Genomic DNA, 24,748 nt, shown 5'->3' with positions numbered 1-24,748 from the left:
TCACTCCAGAGATGTTTGATTGGGTTCAAGTCCGTGCTCTGGCTGGGCCACTCAAGGACATACAGAGACTTGTCCCAAAGTCACTCCTGTGTTATCTTGGCTGTGTGCTCAGGGTTGTTTTCCTGTTGGAAAGTGAACCTTCGCCCCAGTCTGAGGTTGGGAGCACTCTGGAGCAGGTTTTCATCAAGGATCTCTCTGTACTTTGCTCCGTTCATCTTTCCCCTCGACCTTGACTAGTCAGTCTCCCAGTCCCTGCCGCTGAAAAACTTCCCCACAGCATGATGCTGCCACCACCATACTTCACTGTAGGGATGGTGCCAGGTTTCCTCCAGACGTGACGCTTGGCATTCAGGACAAAGAATTCAATCTTGGTTTCATCAGACTAGAGAATCTTGTTTCTCATGGTCTGAGAGTCCTTGAGGTGCCTTTTGGCAAACTCCAAGCGGGGTGTCATGTGCCTTTTACTGAGGAGTGACTTCCGTCTTGCCACTCTACCATAAAGGCCTGATTGGTGGAGTGCTGCAAAGATGGTGGTCCTTCTGGAAGGTTCTCCCATCTCCACAGAGGAACTCTGGAGCTCTGTCAAAGTGACCACCGGGTTGTTGGTCACCTCCCTGACCAAGGCCCTTCTCCCCCGATTGCTCAGTTTGGCCAGGTGGCCAGCTCTAGGAAGAGTCTTGGTGGTTCCAAACTTTTTCCATTTAAGAATGATGGAGGCCACTGTATTCTTGGGGATCTTCAATGCTGCAGACATTTTTTGGTACCCTTTCTCAGATCTGTGCCTCGACAATCCTGTCTTGGAGCTCTACGGACAATTCCTTCAACCTCATGGCTTGGTTTTTACAATGACATGCACTGTCAACTGTGGGACCTTATAGACCGGTGTGTGCCTCTCCAAATGATGTCCAATCAATTGAATTGGACATCAATGAAGTTGTAGAAACATCTCGCAGATGATCAATGGAAACAGGATGTACCTGTTCTCAATTTCGAATCTCATATTTGCAAACATTTCTAAACCTGTTTTCGCTTTGTCATTATGGGTTATTTTGTGTAGATTGATGAGGGGAAAAAAATATTTAATCAATTTTAGAATAAGGCTGCAACGTAACAACATTTGGAAAAGGGGAACGGGTCTGAATATTTTCCAAATGCAATGCAGCTACATTTTTAACAAAGGCGATACTTACGGGTACCTGGAAAGCAAGTGAAAAGATGTTAGCAGGGCCAGGCTATTTTTCAGGACTGCGTCTACTGACATTTAGACCAGCTGCAAGCTTTGATGGTACACTGGCAAAGTACATTGGCCGTGGTATCAGACTATACCACGGGCATGACAAAATATTTATTTTTACTGCTCTAATTACGTTCGTATCCAGTTTATCATAGCAATAAGACTCCTCTGGGGTTTGTGACATATGGCCAATATACCATGGCTAAGGGCTGTGTCCAGACTCTCAGCGTTGCGTCATGCCTAAGAACAGCTCTTAGCTGTGGTATATTGGCCATATACCACATCTCGGCCCTTATTGTATAGCATGGCTTACACTACTTCAAAGGTAACTAAGACATATTTATCTACAACCTTATGAGGCTTAACATAGTCAGGTTTCAGGGGAGATCTATTGACAGCATGGGAGTCAATTCGACCATTCTAGGAATATTTATAATGTTGTCAGAATTACATGGCCAATGATGAATAGAGGGGAATCCCAGTTTTCCAACAGTCAGATTTTTCTCATCTACCAATATTGAGCATTTGAGAGGAGGTTTTACAAATGTTTTTATCAGTGGTTAATTAACGCATCCATTCTTCAATTCACAAAACGTTTTTTTAGGACATCTGACATGACAATGACATTAATAGATGCTAAACGGTAGGCTGTCATTGTAAACAAGAATTTGTTCTTAACTGACTTGCCTAGTTAAATAAAGAATAATTGTTAAATAGGCCTACCAAGAAAACTAGTCATGCTACATGATATGTTTTGCGTTGGCTATCTATTGTAGTTAGTCTGTCTATCATTGTTTAATAGGCTAGGCTACCTGTTTCTACAATATCTCTCTCTCTCCTAGGCCTGGGCACGTACGCAGATTCACAACTTTTCTGGGGTTTTCATGATCGTACGAACTCTGTTTGCAGACCAAAAATAAGCTAGAACTGGGAAAATAACTCCCTTACTGTCACAAAATATCAATATGTGGACGCGCGGCTTGGCTTTCTGTGTTTTTTTGTGTGTTTTTTTTACTTGTCCATTCGAACAACCTAAAGATATATATTTTTTGTCTGACATTTTTTTTACTTGTACCGCCCTGTTTAGTTTGCAAAGTTATAGTATACAAAGCTGTTCTTAAAATGTATACAATCCTCTAAAAAAAGTCTGGACCATTTTGCTTGCTTTATGGTCAGTGCTGCCAGCCGCAAAGTTCATTTCTTGGTATTTAGATAATTAATTTACCAAGTTGGCAAGATTGAATTTAGCTTGTTTTTATTGCTCTTTTGTTTCCTGTTGTAATAAAACATGAATGTTCTCTACATGAATATTGCAGTCTTGATATTTAGGACACACTATTATTGATGGTACTTTTCAATAGCCTTTGCTTTAGAGTGACATGGGTAATGTGATGTATAGTGCCGATAGATAGTATCCACCTGTGCACATTTTGTTGTCTTAGTCCCTGGACTTTCAATGCAATAAATTACACCGTGGCTAAGTGTCAAAGTCTGGATGGCAATTTCTCTTGACTACAATTCCAGGCAAACGTTCTGTGCTAGTTATCCAATAGCTTAGGTAGCTTGAATACAAATATGATCTCTGACAAAGAGCCATGAGGCTGAAACATTGGCACAAAATAAACAAGTGACTTTGCAAGTACAGTGTGTGAGAACATCTTTTCTTTTAATTATTCTTTGATGTTTCCTATCCACCTGCTAAGCAATCCCAAGAAGTGCATTTCAGTTTTACAGGGGTCGCGTTAGAGTTCAGAAATCTGCATTTTCAAAACGCTGACCGCCCTGAAAAAAACTATAAAATGCCCATTTGTGAATTCTCATCCGTGTGAAGTGCAACTGAATCACAAAATTAGTATAATGCCGAGCAGAAATTACAATAAGAAGCATTTTAGATCTGCGTTTACAAAAAGCAGCAATATATTTCTTAGGTGTTTTTATAAAAAAACATGCATGGAAAAACGTAGAATTCTGCATTAACGCAACCCCTGCTTGTAGGTTATTGTTTTGCCAAAAGGTGCATTTCTCTCCAGGTGTAAGGTCTTTAGCAGACGGAAGCAGGATTTCCTCTATTTTTCATGCTTAAAACATATGGATGGTTTATGCAGTGATGTGTAGTGTTGGATTTACCCCTAACCTAATACTTTAGCGTAACCAATATCGGGGAGTAGCTGGGATGTTGATCCATCCATGCACTATTTTTCCCATCTCAGGTGTTTTATTAGTCACCCAGACACCTATCAGGCTAAAGCGCATATCAGAGTCCAAAACATCTATGCGTCCGCACAGCAGTTTTCTAGAATATTGGACCATTGGCGTTCATACTTTTCGAATTCTCAGTGTAGCTCAAGCAATTGCTCGGGGGCTGTACGTGGATGGTGGTCTCTAAGCTGCGTAGCTATATCACAATGTGGTGCTGTACCATCGCAGCTCCGGCCTCTGAATTATGCGTAACCGGTCTGCTCTTCCTCTTTGCAGTGTTAAACCAGCTGCCCCTGCCATCCCCTCTCCCCGCCACCACCACTAAGAGTCTGCTGTTCAATGGGAGGATCGCGGAGGAGGTCAACTGTCTGCTGGCCTGCCGGGATGAGAACCTGGTGTCCCAGCTGGCTCACAGCCTCAACCAGGTTTCCACAGAGCACATGTGAGTACCCTCATCACCGCACACCTTTCAACGCTAGGGGTCACAACCGCTGATAAGAGTGAGCAGTTGTCTCTTATTATGAGCCACAGTTGCATTAGTTGATTCCCCCCTTCCATTGCAGAGAGCTGAAGGATAACCTGGGCAGTGATGACCCGGAGGGAGACGTGCCTGTGCTGCTGCAGACAGTGCTGTCTAGGAACCCCAACATCTTCAGGGAGAAAAGTAAGTTAGCCCAATACTGGGTTCAGGGTGGTAAGGAGAGAGTGCCTCTGACTCTGCACTGGAGCACAGTGTATGGCCTAACACAGCGCTGACTGTGTCTCTGCCTCTTAGGGCCTTGATTTGTTGTCCTCAGTAACATTTTCTGGGTCTAATGTGTTTTGTGAGTCAAAACCGCTTCTTGAGGCGTTGCAAGGCAAGCTTTGCTGTCTATAATTTTTAGAGTTTGCGCCGTACTTGTAGCTTGAAAAGAGTTTGTGGTGGATTTAGTTGGCATCTTGATTGCCTTGAGTATACTTGATAGACATTTAATTGCTTAGTGATATATAGCACTGTTGGGCAGTAGGGTTGGACGATGTCAACCTTTAACCTATCGTGATTATGTACTCACAAAGCATTGTGATATACGGTGGTATGGCCCCTTATTGGCCAACCAAAATGTATATAAAATATAAAAGAAACATCTGCTAAAACCACCATTGGGCTAATAGCACGAAATCGGATGCTACTATTTAGGGCTGGGAATGGCCAGGGACCTCACTATACGATTTTGCCATGATACTTAGGTGCCGATATGTATTGCAATTGTCACGATTCTAAACTCAGCAAAAAAAGAAACATCCCCTTTTCAGGACCCTGTCTTTCAAAGATAATTCGTAAAAATCCAAAGAACTTCACAGATCTTCATTGTAAAGGGTTTAAACACTGTTGCCCATGCTTGTTCAATGAACCATAAACAATTAGTGAACATGCACCTGTGGAACGGTTGTTAAGACACTAACAGTTTACAGACGGTAGGCAATTAAGGTCACAGTTATGAAAGCTTAGGACACTAAAGAGGCCTTTCTACTCTACTGACTGAAAAACACCAAAAGAAAGATGCCCAGGGTCCCTGCTCATTTGCATGAATGTGCCTTAGGCATGCTGCAAGGAGGCATGAGGACTGCAGATGTGGCCAGGGCAAGAAATTGCCATATCCGTACAGTGAGATGCCTAAGACAGGGAGGCAGGACGGACAGCTGATCGCCCTCGCAGTGGCAGACCACGTGTAACAACACCTGTGCAGGATCGGTACATCCGAACATCACACCTGCGGGACAGATACAGGATGGCAACAACAACTACCCGAGTTACACCAGCAACGCACAATCCGTCCATCAGTGCTCAGACTGTCCGCAATAGGCTGAGAGAGGCTGGACTGAGGGCTTGTAGGCCTGTTTGTAAGGCAGGTCCTCACCAGACATCACTGGCAACAACGTCACCTATGGACATAAACCCACCGTCGCTGGACCAGACAGGACTGGCAAAAAGTTCTCTCACTGATGAGTCACGGTTTTGTCTCACCAGGAGTGATGGTCGGATTCACGTTTATCGTCGAAGGAATGAGCGTTACACCGAGGCCTGTACTCTGGAGCGGGATCGATTTGGAGGTGGAGGGTCCATCATGGTCTGGGGCGATGTGTCACAGCATCATCGGACTGAGCTTGTTGTCATTGCAGGCAATCTCAACACTGTGCGTTACAGGGAAGACATCCTCCTCCCTCATGTGGTACCCTTCCTGTAGGCTCATCCTGACATGACCCTCCAGCATGACGATGCCATACTGCTCATTCTGTGAGTAATTCCCTGCAAGACAGGAATGTCAGTGTTCTGCCATGGCCAGCGAAGAGCCTGGACGTCTGGGACCTGTTGGATCGGAGGGTGAGGGCTAGGGCCATTCCCCCCAGAAATGTCCGGGAACTTGCAGGTGCCTTGGTGGAAGTGTGGGGTAACATCTCACAGCAAGAACTGGCAAATCTGGTGCAGTCCATGAGGAGGAGATGCACTGCAGTACTTAATGCAGCTGGTGGCCACACCAGATACTGACTTACTTTTGAGTTTGAACCCCCCTTTTGTTCAGGGACACCACTCAATTTCTGTTAGTCACATGTCTGTGGAACTTGTTCAGTTTATGTCTCAGTTGTTGAATCTTGTTCTGTTCATACAGATATTTACACATGTTAAGTTTGCTGAAAATAAACGTAGTTGACAGTGAAAGGACGTTTATTTTTTTGCTGAGTTTATATGTATTGCGGTTTTATAGTAATTTGATGTTCCAAACATTGCTAACGATATGTCTGCTGCAGAGAGACGAGAGAGCATGAGAAAATTAGTTTTGATCAATCATTGAATTGAAAGTCCTGAAAACATGTTGGCTCACTATTTAGAAAGAAGATGGAGAAAAATCTATAGGATGAAAAATACTGGAGTTTCAGTGCAGTTACAGCCAACTAGCACTAGCTAATGTTACCAAGTAAAACAAATTATATATATATATATATATATATATACATACTTTTCCCCCTTTAGTATCAATATAATATTTTTTACCCCTATCACTACAACAACTGGAAGAATCATGATGAAAGATAATGTTGTTGAAAGCCTAGGCATGATGGAGCAAAGTGACAGTCAACAGTACAGTAGTGAGTTAGGTTTTATATCTACCTTCAGATCTAGATAATAATGGCTTTATTTGCCTCATCCTCCTTAAGGGTAGGTAGCATAAATGTAATCAAATGTAACGTATGGATTTGCATTAGTATATGAATCAAAAGTCCCAATGTAAAGTTACACCTCACTTTTCGAGTTATGACATAAAACTGATCAGAATTCTGAAGACATGTTGGAAAATGTTTTTCAGAGGTCTGGTTTAATATGGAGGACCCGACAAGCCACCCTATTCCCTATAACGTAAACTCCAACAGCAATAACTTCAAATGCATAACTTCAAATTAAACCAATTTTCAGCCAAGTTACCATCAAATACTTGAATTTATTGTAACAAATCAACTTGCAAGTTTGCTAGCCAACTAGCCTGCTAACGTTAGCCCTACTAGCCTGCTAACGTTAAGTTATCACAGCATGAGTCAGCCAGTTGCTATCAACACCTAGTTTACAGCTACATTAAAGTAAACTAGTGTTTTGTAAAAACATAACGTCATCTAACCAGTTATCAAAGAATGTTATCAAAGATTGTTAGCCGGCTAAGATAAGTGCATATAGCTATCTAGCCAGCCAGGTAACGTTAGCCACTTAGCTAACTAGCTATTAGCCTATCCAACCACCAAGCCTGCTAACAACTGAAGACCAGATAGAACACAACTAACAAACACAAACTAAACGGCAGATCAAAAGCAAAGAGAGAGCAGAGACTTAGAGATTGATGTCTGGGGCCCAATCGAAGGTAAAAACATTTAAAAGAGTGCAGGCTGAGTTGGCTACCAAAGCGAGGGGGAGGCTGGCGCTTCACCGGGCCGAGGGAGAGTTAGTGAGGGAAATCAAATAACTATAATGAGAAAAATCCAAAGTAGATTTGATGTCAGTCATCTAGTGCGCTAGCACTAAGCCAAGGTTGAAAATGTTACAAAACTTGCATAGCCTACTTCACAGAGAACATGTCAAAGTTGACAAAACAAAAAGAACAGACAAGGTACTACATACACAATTAGAGCAAGTAGCTATGATTTTCTTTCGTTTTGAGCCCATGGCAAGAAGACACCAGAGCCTGCCGTGCTAACAGGTTCAAAGTCTGAAGAGCATGAGAGTGCTAACGTTAGCCAGCTTGAGCTAGTTACCGAGCTAGCATATGAACTAACATATGACGTTGAGAAATAGCACATTGTGGGTAGTTTAGTTCAGAAGATATCCGGAAAGATATCTGGAAATAAGTTGATAAATAACCAAAAAACATAACTATGTTTGTAGTTATATCAAATCCAATCAAATTGTATTTGTTACATGCGCTGATTACAACATGTGTAGATCTTACCGTGAAATGCTTACTTACAAGCCCTTAACCAACAATGCAGTTCAAGTAATAGAGTTAAGAAAATATTTACTAAATCAACTTTTATTGGTTACATACACATATTTAGCTGATGTTATTGCGGGTCTAGCGAAATGCTTGTACCACTTAAGTAAAATATAATAAAAGTAACACAATAAAATAACAATAACGAGGCTATATACAGGGGGTACCGGGTCAATATGCGGGAGTACAGGTTAGTCGAGGTAATTTGTACATGCAGAGATAATAAACAGCGAGTAGCAGCAGTGTAAAAACAAAGGGGGTCAAGGTAAATAGTCCGGGTGGCCATTTGATTACCTGTTCAGCAGTCTTATGGCTTGGTGGTAGAAGCTGTTAAGGAGCCTTTTGGACCTAGACTTGGTGCTCCGGTACTGCTTGCCGTGCGGTAGCAGAGAGAACAGTCTATGACTTGGGTGACTGGAGTCTTTGTCAATTTTTTGGGCCTTCCTCTGATACCGCCTAGTATATAGGTCCTGGATGGCAGGAAGCTTGGCTGAACGCACTATCCTCTGTAGCGCCTTACGGTCAGATCCCGAGCAGTTGCCATACCAGGCTGTGATGCAACCGGTCAGGATGCTCGCGATGGTTTAGTTGTAGAACTTTTTGAGGATCTGGAGACCCATGCCAAATCTTTTCAGTCTCCTGAGAGGGAAAAGGTGTTGTCGTGCCCTCTTCATGACTTTCTTGGTGTGTTTGGACCATGATAGTTTGTTGGTGATGTGGACACCAAGGAACTTGAAACTCTCGACCCGCTCCACTATACCGCCGACAATGTTAGTGGGGGCCTGTTCGGCCCTCCTTTTCCTGTAGTCCACGATCAGCTCCTTTGTCTTTCTCACATTAAGGTAATCACATTATGACTACAACTAAGTTACCACGTCTTTGACCACACTGTGTGCTATTGTTTGTTCTACTTCTCATAAAGTTGTGATTGAAAATACCTTAGGCCTATAGATTTGTCATTGTTCTTTTTGAAAGTGGCAACTTTAGGACAACAGTACAGTTTTCGGGAAATAGGCTAATGTTCATAACTTTCATTTGTCCTAAAGCTTTTATGATAGGCCTAGTCGGAGGTTGCTGAGGAGAGGACGGTTCATAATAATGGCCGGAACGGAGTACAATGGAATGGCATCAAACACATGGATACCACCAATTCTGCTCCAGCCATTACCACAAGCCCGTCCTCCCCAATTAAGGTGCCACCAACCTCCTGTGGTAGGAGGATAGGTTATCAGCCTAAGTTTTTAAACAGCTAGACACAAGATAGTTGAGTGTCTGTAAAAAATAAACAATATTTTCTGACTGAACATTTTGTGCTGCTTTGTTGGAATTCTCTGCTCTGTCTACTAGACATGAAAGAGTAGGCTATATTCCTTGGCCAATTCAAATCAAATGGGGATTGGGACAAAAAGGGAAATTAAGCTTTTAAAATAACAAGCCGGAGAACAGACTGTCCACTGCAAAAGGCCCATCATCATCCGACATTGGAGAGGTGAGAGCGAGAGAAAAAATAGGGTATTTCCATGTAAAAGGACCCATGAGCATGTGAAGTTAATAGGAGCATGTCAAATGAAAGCTAAGAGTGTATATTTTGGAAAATGAAGGCATAGATGCATTTTTTAACAATTTTCCATCTTAAAAATTAGGTTTAAGTAAAGGCTTTGATTTCTGGATAAACAGATGGAAAAGGGGTCTTAGAAAACATCTACCGGAAAATGTATTAAAAGGTATCACAAATACATCAAAACACAATGATGTTGACGTAAAGACCCCTGCCAACTAATATTTAACACATATTTAGTTTTGGAGAAATTGTTTACCATCTGTAAGTTTAACGCTGCAATATGTAACTTTTTGGGCGACCTGACCAAATTCATATATCTTTAAGGTATTTTCTCTCCCTGATGAGGATAGAGGACAATGAAGTAACAAGTAATGGTAGACCTACCAATTACTGATATAAATTTTGTTGATGAATTATTAAGTGATTCAAACTTGGAAGTCCGTTACCAATCTTTATAGGAATTACTGCCACTGAATTGGCTACAATGGGAAATCACAATAGTCACTAATCACAGTTGGGTCATCTGCTACTGTCCTCCCTTCCGCTGGCATACTGTTTTGTTCAGCTCATAACTGTTTTCTTTCTTTCTGTTGTCTGGTGGTCAAACCAAGTGTGTTAAAACCGTCTGAGTCTGGACAACCCCTCCCCCGCTCTCTCTATGCCTCTCACTTTCAAGTTAATGTCACCTCTCCCAGCTCTTACTGACTGACACCTACCCATGAGCCCCCTCTCTTTCCATTTACTCTAACCGGTATCCTCACCCACTGAACACTGACCGAAACCGGACGTCCATAGACTTTGAAAAGTAGTTTAAATTTGGTCAGTCCACCCTGGTCTTGATGTTACAGTCCACAGACGGACAGGAATGGACCAAATCTGAACCTATCATAGACTTATGTTTCACATATTTGGATAGCACAGTGAATAGTAGAGCACAGTACAACACAGTACTGTACAGTGTGTAGAGTACAATACAATACAGTAGAGTATAGTATATTTTACTGAACTATACTCTACTGCAGTGGTTCTCAACTTGTTTTGCCTCACGAAAAATTATCAGAAAATACAATCTGTAAAACAATTTTTAATGCTATATTGATAGTAAATGTAGCAATTAAATGACAAGGGAACATTCCCACCTCTTTCATTGTCAATAATAACATTTTGCCCATATTCTTGATGAAGAATGTTAGTAAGCTCACTGGTTTGAGACCACAAAAATAGCGTTGCTAATAGCTCAATATTGAAAATACTGTGATTGAAGTTTTTTAATGATTTGAAAATCTAAATTGATTATCATTTATACACACTTTCTACCATAAGTTGTTTAAGTTCGGACTGGAGAATTTATTCATTGTAATAAATGAAAAATCAAATATATATATGTACAGTGGGGAGAACAAGTATTTGATACACTGCCGATTTTGCAGGTTTTCCTACTTACAAAGCATGTAGAGGTCTGTAATTTTTATCATAGGTACACTTCAACTGTGAGAGACGGAATCTAAAACAAAAATCCCGAAAATCACATTGTATGATTTTTAAGTAATTAATTAGCATTTTATTGCAAGACATAAGTATTTGATACATCAGAAAAGCAGAACTTACTATTTGGTACTGAATTCCTTTGTTTGCAATTACAGAGATCATACGTTTCCTGTAGTTCTTGACCAGGTTTGCACACACTGCAGCAGGGATTTTGGCCCACTCCTCCATACAGACCTTCTCAGATCCTTCAGGTTTCGGTGCTGTCGCTGGGCAATATGGACTTTCAGCTCCTCCAAAGATTTCTATTGGGTTCAGGTCTGGAGACTGGCTAGGCCACTCCAGGACCGTGAGATACTTCTTACGGAGCCACTCCTTAGTTGCCCTGGCTGTGTGTTTCGGGTCGTTGTCATGCTGGAAGACCCAGCCACGACCCATCATCAATGCTCTTACTGAGGGAAGGAGGTTGTTGGCTAAGATCTCGCAATACATGGCCCATCCATCCTCCCCTCAATACGGTGCAGTCGTCCTGTCCCCTTTGCAGAAAAGCATCCCCAAAGAATGATGTTTCCACCTCCATGCTTCACGGTTGGGATGGTGTTCTTGGGGTTGTACTCATCCTTCTTCTTCCTCAAACACGGCAAGTGGAGTTTAGACCAAAAAGCTCTATTTTTGAATCATCAGACCACATGACCTCTCCCATTCCTCCTCTGGATCATCCAGATGGTCATTGGCAAACTTCAGACGGGCCTGGACATGCGCCTGCTTGAGCAGGGGGACCTTGCGTGCGCTGCAGGATTTTAATCCATGACGGCGTAGTGTGTTACTAATGGTTTCTTTGAGACTGTGGTCCCAGCTCTCTTCAGGTCATTGACCAGGTCCTGCCGTGTAGTTCTGGGCTGATCCTCACCTTCCTCATGATCATTGATGCCCCACGAGGTGAGATCTTGCATGGAGCCCAGACCGAGGGTGATTGACCATCATCTTGAACTTCTTCTATTTTCTTCTATTTTCTAATAATTGCGCCAACAGTTGTTGCTCTCACCAAGCTGCTTGCCTATTGTCCTGTAGCCCATCCAAGCCTTGTGCAGGTCTACAATTTTATCCTTGATGTCCTCTACACCAGCTCTTGGTCTTGGCCATTGTGGAGAGGTTGGAGTCTGTTTGATTGAGTGTGTGGACAGGTGTCTTTTATACAGGTAACGAGTTCAAACAGGTGCAGTTAATACAGGTAATGAGTGGAGAACAGGAGGGCTTTAAAGAAAACTAACAGGTCTGTGAGAGCCGGAATTCTACTGTTGGTAGGTGATCAATACTTATGTCATGCAATAAAATGCAAATGAATTACTTAAAAATCATACAATGTGATTTTCTGGATTTTTGTTTTAGATTCCGTCTCTCACAGTTGAAGTGTATCCTATGATAAAAATGACAGACCTCTACATGCTTTGTAAGTAGGAAAACCTGCAAAATCGGCAGTGTATCAAATACTTGTTCTCCCCACTGTATGTATGTATGTATATTTATATATTTCTTTACTCGGACACCCTCGATCCATTCAAGACCTCGGTTGCGACCCACCAGTTGAGAATCGCTGCTCTATTGAGCTCTGATGTCCAAACTTGTGGAACATGAGTAGCATTGATATGTATAATTATTACATTTCTGTTTAGTGTTTAGACCCATGATGTACTGTTATTCCGTTACTGGGTGTAAATCCACTTCACTTACTGTAGTTGAATAACAAAAATATATTTTTTACCTCAAGGTGTCATGTCATAGCTGACCCCATTCTTTCTGCAGACATCTTTGAATCTTAATTCGGAGTAGGGCTGGGCGGTATACAGTATTTTACCATATACCGGTATTTATGCACGGACCGGTTTGAGTTTTTACTTTACCTTCTATAACAGTATTTGACTGTTTGGTTTGTTAAATGTGATACGCCGTGTGTAACGTCCATTTTTGTAGTTTACTCCGCTACTTGAGTCATCCCTCCCCTCTTTCTCTCTCTCCATGCCGCTTTCCACACAGACCTAGTCCCACCCCAATCAAGGATTGCATTTGTTGTTGCTTGACTACGAGACACTTTCGTTCAGTCTACATGGTCAATGCAGCACATGCAACAATGTTGATGACAACGATGTTGTTTCCACTTTGATCTTAACATAAATCCACAAGCGTTCTATAATTACAATATTAGTTTGTGTTTCTCACATCTGCAAACAGCTAGTTTGAAATTTCTTAGCAAGTTAAGCCAAATCGTGTTAGCCACTAATGCTAGTCGCTAGTTAGCTGGCTAAAAGTACTGAGTCAAACGTAGCTAGCTAATACAGCCTTTGATACCAGTACTGGTGGAGGCTTAAATCAGCATGTTGTTTGTGCAACAGTATCTTCTAAATCAAAGAGGAAAGGCAAAGCATGAATATGTTGGCTATATGAATAAATATTTAATGTAGCCAAAGATTATAGGGTCCCCTAGAACATCACTTTGGTTCCTACCCGGTCACAATAACTTGTCCATGGCATTTTCATTCGTTGTCATGTCAAACAACACTGTATTCAAAGTGCCCACTATTATTTCTATTTTAACTATAGAATTATAATAAACATTCTATTTCCATGATTCCAAAAGTTCACCCAAGTGTTTTGATCTAAATCGCAATATTTGGTTAAAATAAGGCCTAGTATTTTTGCCCATATCATGGCAGTGTGGAAATTATCTCAAATGAGTGCAGGAAATGCAGAAATTGATGGAAATGCAGGAAATTATTTAAGTTGAATTGAACAGTATAAAACAATCCGAATGGAGAAATACCCATTTCAAATCATTTAGAATATAGGTATTGCCACCCTAGGGTCACGCACTACTCATAAAGCAAATTTAGAACTTTTATTAATCAAAAACATAAAATACTGTCAACAGTTTGAAAAATACCATGATATGATATTTTGGACATATCGTCCTGCCCTAATTCGGAGCAGATATTTAAAGAGTTTTTGGGAAATGTGGTTTTACTGTAATTCTGTTACCGAAGTTTGCATCTGCACAGTTCTTCCACTAAATTCGTTTTTGTAAATGTGTCTGTGGAAATTGTTTAAAGTAGTCCTTGTGCATAGAGTTGTATGGTTTGTTGAACTTTGAAATCAATCTTTTTTGTTTGGCATACATTTTAAAGTGAAAAAAAACGGAGTCAAATCGTAATTCCGTTATCGTGGAATTGACCATAAACTTTTGTCCTCCTATCTGACATTCAGCTTTGGTGCTCTCCGCTCTGTCTACAATCTACATTGTTCTCTTGCATTATGTTAATAGTCTACCTACCACATATTTATTGAAATAGGCTATGGCAAATAGAAATAGGCCATATGGTATGTCGTCTGGCTCTGCGATGCCCTAACGTGCTAGCTTTACTGCACGGTATCAGTCAAGATCAAATAGGCTAAACTATCATCTGTCACATCACAATGTCGTCACCATCGACGATGACTCGAGCATCGTTGATTTACGATTCTGTTGTAATATTGCCCAACACTATTGGACAGTGCAAGAAGCGATTTCAGACAGCGATACCAGCGGTCCTGAGAGCTAGAGAGAATCTGGTGACAAACTGGTGTCTTGTTGCTGGTGCTATGGGAGAATAGTGTTGTCTGCACTGGTGGTTGGGGGGAATTGTGTATGCACAGACAGTTGAGGCTGGTGCTAGCAGTGTTTTCTATAAGCGCCGGCTGTCAATAAGACTCATTGTCAGCCAGACACTTTTTCCACTTCATAAATTAACAAGGCAACAGTAAACATGTTGTGCCCCACAAATTATGAAGCCCGCCCCCTTGGGCCATTTAGCGGAATTTTTTTAATGCAGGATCTCTTTGGCAAGACTCATCGTTTACCCAAATGTTGTCAAAATCGAGCCAGTGTTGTCTGAGATATTGTGTGGGTTAGCTACACTCATCCCTGAGTATGTGTGCCAAATGTAATCACTCTGAGTTAAACAGATCAAGAGATATAAACATGTACCATTATATCGCCACCATGTGGACGAAATGATTGTTCTTGCATATGTTGGGTCTTGACAGTGTTTGCAACTTGTGTACCAATGGTTGGTTACAATACAAATGTCCTTGACTGATTTATGTGCTAGACCACGTGAATGTTTATTGGTCAATAGCAGCCATATTGTTTTAGAAAATATTGCGTTGACAGAGTGCGAGACCTTTGGCCATAGATGCCACATATCAAGTTTCATGCAGATCGGTCATTCAGTGCCAGAAGTGTAGCCTTTTAAGTGTTTTTCATAAAATTCTAAATGATGGGTGCCAGATGCAAATGTGTTCCTTGTGAGGAGAGGGACCTACAGTGCATTCGGAAAGTATTCAGACCCCTTGACCCTTTCCACATTTTGTTACGTTACAGCCTTATTCTAAAATGGATTAAAAACATTTTTTCCATCATCAATCTACGCACAATACCCCATAATGGCAAAGCAAAAACACATTTTTAGAAATTTTAGCAAATGTATTAAATAAAAGAAAACCGAAATATCACATTTACATAATTATTCAGACCCTTTACTCAGTACTTTGTTGAAGCACATTTGGCAGTGATTAAATCCTTGAATCTTCTTGGGTATGACGCTATAAGCTTGGCACACCTGTATTTGGGGAGTTTCTCCCATTCTTCTCTGCAGATCCTCTCAAGCTCTGTCAGGTTGGATGGGGAGCATCGCTGCACAGCTATTTTCAGGTCTCTCCAAGATGTTCGATTGGGTTCAAGTCTTGGCTCTGGCTGGACCACTCAAGGACATACAGAGACTTGTCCCAAAGTCACTCCTGTGTTGTCGTGGCTGTGTGCTTAGGGTCATTGTCCTGTTGGAAAGTGAACCTTCGCCCCATTCTGAGGTCTTGAGCACTCTGGAGCAGGTTTTCATCAAGGATCTCTCTGTGCTTTGCGCCGTTCATCTTTCCTCCAAACCAGTGTTTCCTCTGGAAAATGTGTTAGCTGTGTGGGGAAACTTAGCGGGGGTCGGGGAGGTCCCCCCTCAAAACAAAATATATATAAGTACTGAAAATATTGGTTCTAGTGACTTAATAAAAAAGAAACCCTCTGAAATATAATTTTCATTCCCATAAATTAGCTCAATAACGTATTGGTAAAATTATTATAGTATACAGGATGCAATTTAAGGTTGAGTGCTGCAGCTATATAAAGAAACACAACAGAGACCTTCTTTCTGAAATATAAAAGTTTATCTTGACAAAATTAACAGAGGACAATTTGACTGAGCATGAGTTGATTTGATTTGAATTAGAGCCAACTAATTTATGTTTATCACAAAAGGAGGGCGTTGGAAATCTCTCCAGGTTTTGACAAAAACCTAGTTCTGACATAGTTTTCAGCCTTTGTCAGAGCACTTTATTCTTCTGGGCTTTTGGAAAAAGATTTCCAACGCCCTCCGGTAAGTTGAAGCTCCTTTGAGGGGGCGGAGGGAGAGGGGGGGGGGGGCACATTGATGGAGAGCTGCATGCAGGCGGCAAGATGCCTCTCGCTGCAGTCTGTTCTCAAATATTTTTTGACCTGAAATAACAGAAGAATAAGAAAAGAAGGGGGAGAGGACTAGGAGGATCTACTTTCACATTTAAATGTAATTGTGTTTTGGTTTGCGTGCTCAGAAGCACAGTGAACTGATGGGACTCTATATTAGAACAGGTGTGTGCCTTTCCAAATTCACGTTCATCAATTGAATTTACCACAGTGGACTCCAAGTTCAAAGGATGATCAATGGAACCAGATGCACCTGAACTCAAGTTTGAGTCTCATAGCTATGAGTCTGAATACTTATGGAAATACGGTATTTTCTGTTTTTTTATTTTTATACCATTTGCATTATGAAGAATTTTAAAATCCATTTTAGAATAAAAATGTGGGAAGGGGTCTGAATACTTTCTGAATCATCTGTATGTACTGAATTTCATGACTTTAGGTAAACGGGGTGTGGAGTGCGTGACCTTTCAAAAGTTTGCATTTTCAATGTCTTGTGTATACGGCCACATTTTGCCATCGCTGTACTTTTGTAATGCTAGATCTCTATGGCAAGACTCACATTCACACCAAGTTTAGCTAAAATCGGCAGTGCTGTCATTGATCTCTCACGTGCGTTAATGCCCTGTACACATCGTGACGCATTTCTATTACGCAAGATAAACCTCATTTTCACAGAGAGGCTTGCCAGCTACAGAACGGACAAGTGTTATTTATTATTTATTTTTTATTTCACCTTATTTAAACAGGTCGGCAAGATTAAACAAGTTTTTATTTACAACTGCGCATGGCCAAGATAAAGCACGGCAGTGCGACAAAAAACAACACAGAGTTACACATGGGATAAGCAAATGTAACAGTCAATAACACAATAGAAAAGATCTATGTACAGTGTGTGCAAATGTAGTAAGATAGGAGGGTCGGTAACGCATGCTAAATAGGCCATTATGTGGCGACAATTAATGTCAATTTAACAATTACACACTGGAGTGATAGATGTGGCAGATGATGATGTCAAGTGGAGAGATACTGGGGTGCAAAAGAACAACAAAAAAATAAATAACAATATTGGGTGGAGTTAGTTGGGTGTGCTATTTACAGACGGGCTATGTACAGGTACAGTGATCGGTAGGCTTGCTCTGACGGCTGATGCTTAAAGTTAGTGAGGGAGATATAAGTCTCCAGCTTAAGTGATTTTTGCAATTCATTCCAGTCGTTGGTAGCAGAGAACTGGAAGGAATGCGGCCAAAGGGGGGTGTGTGGCTTTGGGGATGACCAGTGAATATACAGTTGAAGTCGGAAGTTTACATAACCTAGCCAAATACATTTAAACTCAGCTTCACAATTCCTGACATTTATCCGAGTTAAAATTCTCCCTGTCTTAGGTCAGTTAGGATCACCGCTTTATTTAAGAATGTGAAATGTCAGAATGATAGTAGAGAGAGGTGATTTATTTCAGCTTTTATTTCTTTCATCGCATTCCCAGTGGGTCAAAGTTTACAAACACTCAATTATGTATTTGGTAGCATTGCCATTAAATTGTTTAAACTTGGGTCAAACGTTTCAGGTAGCATCCACAAGCTTCCCACAATAAGTTGGGTGAATTTTGGCCCATTCCTCCTGACAGAGCTGGTGTAACTGAGTCAGGTTTGTAGGCCTCCTTGCTCGACACGCTTTTTAGTTCTGCTGCCCACAAATGTTCTATGGGATTGAGGTCAGGGCTTTTGTGTATGGCCACTCCATATTGACTTTTGTTGTCGTTGAAGCCAATCATTTGGCCACAATTCTTTGGAAGTATGCTTGGGGTCATTGTCATTTGAAGACACATTTGCGACCAAGCTTTAACTTCCTGACTGATGTCTTGAGATGTTGCTTCATATATCCACATAATTCCCTTCCTCATGAAGCCATCTATTTGTGAAGTGCACACATGTCTCCTCTTCGACAGCAAAGCACTCCAAACACTGATGCTGCCACTACCCGTTTGCTTCACGTTGTGGTATGTTTTCACACACTACTTTGCAAACTCATCCTCTTTTTCTCTCAATCATACACAAGGTCATTTATGTGGCACTAACAGTTATTTTTGTTTCATCGACCAGAGGACATTTCTCCAAAAAGTATGCATCTTTGTCCCCATGTGCAGTTGCAAACTGTAGTCTGGCTTTTTTATGGCGGTTTGGAGCAGTGGCTTCTTCCTTACTGAGCAGCCTTCCAGGTTATGTCGATATAGGACTTGTTCTACTGTGGATATAGATACTTTTGTACCGTTTCCTCCAGCATCTCACAAGGTTCCTTTGCTGTTGTTCTGGATTGATTTGCACTTTTCGCACACGAACGTTCATCTCTAGGAGACCAAAGCGTCTCCTTCCTGAGGCGGTATGAACGGCTTCGTGGCCCCATGGTGTTTATACTTGCGTGCTATTGTTTGTACAGATGAATGTGGTACCTTCAGGCGTTTGGAAATTGCTCCCAAGGATGAACCAGACTTGTGGAGGTCAACAAATCTTGGCTGATTTTCTTTTCATTTTCCCATGATGTCAAGCAAAGAGGCACTGAGTTTGAAGGTGGGCCTTGAAATACATCCACAGGTACACCTCCAATTGACTCAGGCTAATTGACATCATTTATCAGAAGCTTCTAAAGCCATGACATCATTTTCTGGAATTTTCCAAGCTGTGTAAAGGCACAGTCAACTTAGCGTATGTAATCTTCTGACCCACTGGAATTGTGATACAGTGAATTATAAGTGAAATAATCTGTCTGTAAACAATTGTTGGAAAAATTGCTTGTGTCATGCACAAGGTAGATGTCCTAATCGACTTACCAAAACTATAGTTTGTTAACAAGAAATTTGTGGAGTGGTTGGAGAACGAGTTTGAATGACTCCAACCTAAGTGTATGTAAACTTTCGACTTCAACTGTACCTGCTGGACCGCGTGCTACGGGTTGGTGTTGCTATGGTGACCAGTGAGCTGAGATATGGCGGAGCTTTACCTAGCAAAGACTTATAGATGACCTGGAGCCAGTGGGTTTGGTGACAAATATGTAGCGAGGGCCAGCCAACAAGAGCATGCAGGGGTGGGTAGTATATGGGGCTTTGGTGACAACACGGATGGCACTATGATAGACTACAACCAATTTGCTGAGTAGAGTGTTGGAGGCTATTTTGTAAATGACATCGCCGAAGTCACGGATCGGTTGGTTGGTCAGTTTTACGGGGCTATGTTTGGCAGCATGAGTGAAGCAGGCTTTGTTGTGGAAATAGGAAGCCGATTCTAGATTTAGTTTTGGATTGGAGATGCTTAATGTGAGTCTGGAAGGAGAGTTTACAGTCTAACCAGACACCTAGGTATTTGTAGTTGTCCACATATTCTAAGTCAGAACCGTCCAAAGTAGGGATGCTAGTCGGGCTGGCGGGTACGGGCAGTTTTACTAGCATTTAAGAGCACTTGGAGGCCATGGAAGGAGTGTGGTATGGCATTGAAGCTCATTTGGAGATTTGTTAACGCAGTGTCCAAGGAAGGGCCAGATGTATACATAATGGTGTCGTCTGCACAGAGGTGGATCAGAGAATCACCAGCAGCAAGAGCGACATCATTAATGTATACAGAGAAAAGAGCCGGCCCGAGAATTGAACCCTGTGGCACCCCTATAGAGACTGCCAGAGGTCCGGACAACATGCCCTCCGGTTTGACACACTGAACTCTATCTGAGAAGTAGTTGGTGAACCAGGCGAGGCTGTCATTTGAGAAGCCAAGGCTATTGAGTCTACCGATAAGAATGTAATGATTGACAGAGTCAAAAGCCTTGGCCTGGTCAATGAAAACGGCTGCACAGTACTGTCTTTTATCAATGGAGGTTATAATATCGTTTAGGACTTTGAGCGTGGCTGAGGTGCACCCGTGACCAGCTCGGAAACTAGATTTGATATAGTTCTACAACAGTTTGGGTCTAGTGTCTCCCCCTTTGAAGAGGGTGATGACCGCGGAAATGTTCTAATCTTTAGGGATCTCAGACGATACGAAAGAGAGGTTGAACAGGCTAGTATTAGGGGTTGCAACAATTTTGGCGGATAATTTTAGAAAGAGAGGGTCCTGATTGTCCAGCCCTGCTGATTTGTAAGGATCCAGGTTTTGCAGCTCTTTCAGAACATCAGCTATCTGGATTTGGGTGAAGGAGAAGCGGGGGGGGGGGCTTGGGCATGTTGCTGCGGGGGTTGCAGAGCTGTTGGTAGGGGTTAGAGGTCGACCGATTAATTAGGGCCGATTTCAAGTTTTCATAACAATCGGTAATCAGCATTTTTAGATGCCGATAACGGCCAATTACATTGCAATCCACGAGGAGACTGCGTGGCAGGCTGACCACCTGTTACCCGAGTGCAGCAAGGAGCCACGGTAAGTTGCTTGATAGCATTACACTTATAAAAAACAATCAATCTTAACATGATCACTAGTTAACTACACATGGTTGATGGTATTACTAGTTAACTAGCTTGTCCTGCATTGCATATAATCAATGCGTAGCCTGTTAATTTATCATCGAATCACAGCCTACTTCGCCAAACGGGTGATGATTTAACAAAAGCGCATTCTTGTCAGGGTATTTGCGGCAGTTTTGGCCATCTGGCTCGTTGCGAACTGTGTGATGACCATTTCTTCCTAACAAAGATCGTAATTAATTTGCCAGAATTTTACATAATTATGACATAACATTGAAGGTTGTGCAATGTAACTAATTATTAATTGGCATCGTCTTTTTTTGTCCTCCAATAATCGGTATCGGCGTTGAAAAATCATAATCGGTCGACCTCTAGTAGGGGTAGCCAGGTGGAAAGCATGGCCAGCCATAGAAAAATGCTTATTGAAATTCTCAATTATTGTGGTTTTATCGGAGGTGACAGTGTTTCCTAGCCTCAGTGCAGTGGGCATTTGGGAGGAGGTGCTCTTATTCTCCATGGATTTTACGGTGTCCCAAAACTTTTTGGAATTGATGCTCCAGGATGCAAATTTCTGTTTCAAAAAGCTATCCTTAGCTTTCCTAACTGACTGTGTATATTGGCTCCTGACTTCCCTGAAAAGTTGCATATCGCGGGGGCTATTCGATGCTAATGTAGTACGCCACAGGATGTTTTTGTGCTGGTCAAGGGCAGTCAATTCTGGAGCGAACAAAGGGCTATATCTGTTCTTAGTTCTACATTATTTGAATGGGGCATGCTTATTTAAGATGGTGAGGAAAGCACTTTTAAAGAACAACCAGGCATCCTTTACTGACGGGATGAGGTCAGTATCCTTCCAGGATAGGTGTAGTGTTTGTAACGCAAGATGGAGGAGACCCTGTCTCTCGTCAGATCACATTTTTGGGGGGAGATTGCGAAAAATGACCTTTTCATTCAAGACAGGATAAATATATTGTTTCAGGTGATAATAAAACAGAGTGGACTAGATTTCGTTTTTGCCACAATACAGTAAATCGAAAGAGTAGACTACTAGTTTTTCTGACTAGATTACTTATCTACAGCCTAACCTCAAAGTCCCTCCCACAGTGATTGATTGACAGATCTGAAACCCTATTGACTCTGTGACTCACAGACATCCTGCCCCTCCCCTGACAATCCCACCCACAGTGATTGATTGACAGGCCAAATTGTTAAAGGGATAATTCACCCAAATTACCCAGCTTGGAACTCCCTGGCTGGCTACTTTTTCGATTTGGATGGCTACTCCATGTACTTACGGAAAACACTGTGCCGGTAGGGATCCACTCTGTACTGTACTGTGCTGAGATTGGGATACAGAGCCAGACTGAATCCTCTGAAGGCATTACTGGTTCTTGGAACCTCATGTCTGAGATGGTTTGTCATCCACAGTCATGCATATTAGTTTTATAACCTCTGTTCCCGAGCTTCTGTTGCATTCGTCATCATCGGGATAATTTAAATAGCTTATCACTGTCTCGGTCATGATCTGTTTTTCTTAACGGTTATTTTTTATGTATGTGTGATTTTTGGTTAAGGACCTTGATTAGGCAAGGTAATTGTGTTATGATGATGACAGACTTGGTGCCGCTCCTTTGTCATCTCTTCCTTCTGAATGACCCAGGCCATTTGCATCTTCTCTAGTGAAATGTCTCACAAACTATGGCCTGACGCTGTGCTGCTGATGCTGTGCAGCTGATGCTGTGCAGTTGTACTCAACAATGAATCAAGCTCACTGTAAACTGTTATGTTACTATAACCTCCTGCATTCCGCTGAACTCTTCAAGGTATACTTCCCCAGAGCCGGATGAACTCGTGGAGACCATTTTTATGTCTCTGCCTCCCGTACGAAGGAAGTTAGAGGTTGTTTCGTGAGCCAATGCTAACTAGCATTTATATAATGCAAAGACTGGAAGTCTTTGGGCACAAACCACTCAGATAATTGAGTGAGGATCAGAAAGGATCTCATGCAGTGTCGCTGCTGGAATAACATGTTAGTCGGGATGTAATGTATTTAGATACAGTTGAAGTCGGAAGTTTACATACACTTAGGTTGGAGTCATTAAAACTCGTTTTTCAAGCACTCCACAAATTTCTTTTTAACAAACTATAGTTTTGGCAAGTCGGTTAGGACATTTACTTTCTGCATGACACAAGCAATTTTTCCAACAATTGTTTACAGACAGATTATTTCACTTATAATTCACTGTATCACAATTCCAGTGGGTCAGAAGTTTACATACACTAAGTTGTCTGTGCCTTTAAACAGCTTGGAAAATTCCACAAAACAATGTTATGGCTTTAGAAGCTTCTGATAGGCTAATTGACATAATTTGAGTCAGTTGGAGGTGTACCTGTGGATGTATTTCAAGGCCCACCTTCAAACTCAGTGCCTCTTTGCTTGAGATCATGGGAAAATCAAAAGAAACCAGCCAAGACCTCAGAGAAAAATTTGTAGACCTCCACAAGTCTGGTTCATCCTTGGGAGCAATTTCCAAACGCCTGAAGGTACCACGTTCATCTGTACAAACAATAGTATGCAAGTATAACCACCATGGGACCACGCAGCCATCATAGCGCTCAGGAAGGAGACGCATTCTGTCTTCTAGAGATGAACGTACTTTGGGTCGAAAAGTGCAAATCAATCCCAGAACAACAGCAAAGGACCTTGTGAAGATGCTGGAGGCACCGGTACAAAAGTCTCTATATCCACAGTAAAACGAGTCCTGTATCGACATAACCTGAAAGGCCGCTCAGCAAGGAAGAAGCCACTGCTCCAAAATCACCATTAAAAAAGCCAGACTACAGTTTGCAACTGCACATGGGGACAAAGATCATACTTTTTGGAGAAATGTCCTCTGGTCTGATGAAACAAAAATAGAACTGTTTGGCCGTAATGACCATCGTTATGTTTGGAGGAAAAAGGGGGAGGCTTGCAAGCTGAAGAACACCATCCCAACCGTGAAGCACAGGAGTGGCAGCATCATGTTGTGGGAGTGCTTTGCTCCAGGAGGGACTGGTGCACTTCACAAAATAGATGGCGTCATGAGGGATGAAAATGATGTGGATATATTGAAGCAACATCTCAAGACGTCAGTCAGGAAGTTAAAGCTTGGTCGCAAATGTGTCTTCCAAATGGACAATGACCCCAAGCATACTTCCAAAGTTGTGGCAAAATGGCTTAAGGACAACAAAGTCAAGGTATTGGAGTGGCCATCACAAAGCCCTGACCTTAATCCTATAGAACATATTTGGGCATAACTGAAAAAGCGTGTGGGAGCAAAGTAGCCTACAAACCTGACTCAGTTACACCAGCTCTGTCAGGAGGAATGGTCCTAAATTCACCCAACTTATTGTGGGAAGCTTGTGGAAGGCTACCTGAAACGTTTGACCCAAGTTAACAATTTAAAGGCAATGCTACCAAATACTAATTGAGTGTATGTAAACTTCTGACCCACTGAGAATGTGATGAAAGAAATAAAATCTGAAATATATCATTCTCTCTACAACTATTCTGACATTTCACATTCTTAAAATAAAGTGGTGATCCTAACTGACCCAAGACAGGGAATTTTTACTAGGATTAAATGTCAGGAATTGTGAAAAACTGAGTTTAAATCTATTTGGCTAAGGTATATGTAAACTTCCGACTTCAACTGTACGTATCAAATCGTCTTGAAAAGGAAATATGTACATCCCTACCTAATAGTTTTGAGTGAGGTCTTCTATCGCCCACTGA

At 41.7% G+C, this 24,748-nt stretch overlaps 1 protein-coding gene across 4 annotated transcripts in view; it reads left to right on the top strand.

The window, feature by feature from the left end:
• The window catches only part of LOC111979921 (nipped-B-like protein B), a 67,302-nt gene that overhangs the window by 6,805 nt on the left and 35,749 nt on the right, over positions 1–24,748 (top strand). For all 4 annotated transcript variants that reach the window (XM_024010611.2, XM_024010610.2, XM_024010609.2 and 1 more), the window contains exons 3-4: positions 3,710–3,875; positions 3,997–4,097. In XM_024010611.2, coding sequence (XP_023866379.1) covers positions 3,710–3,875; positions 3,997–4,097 — 267 coding nt within the window. The remainder of the gene's footprint in view (positions 1–3,709; positions 3,876–3,996; positions 4,098–24,748) is intronic.

Source organism: Salvelinus sp. IW2-2015, linkage group LG20 (genome assembly GCF_002910315.2).
Source record: "Salvelinus sp. IW2-2015 linkage group LG20, ASM291031v2, whole genome shotgun sequence".
In the NCBI taxonomy this organism is placed as follows: domain Eukaryota; kingdom Metazoa; phylum Chordata; class Actinopteri; order Salmoniformes; family Salmonidae; genus Salvelinus; species Salvelinus sp. IW2-2015.
This window is presented reverse-complemented; position numbering and strand designations above follow the sequence as displayed.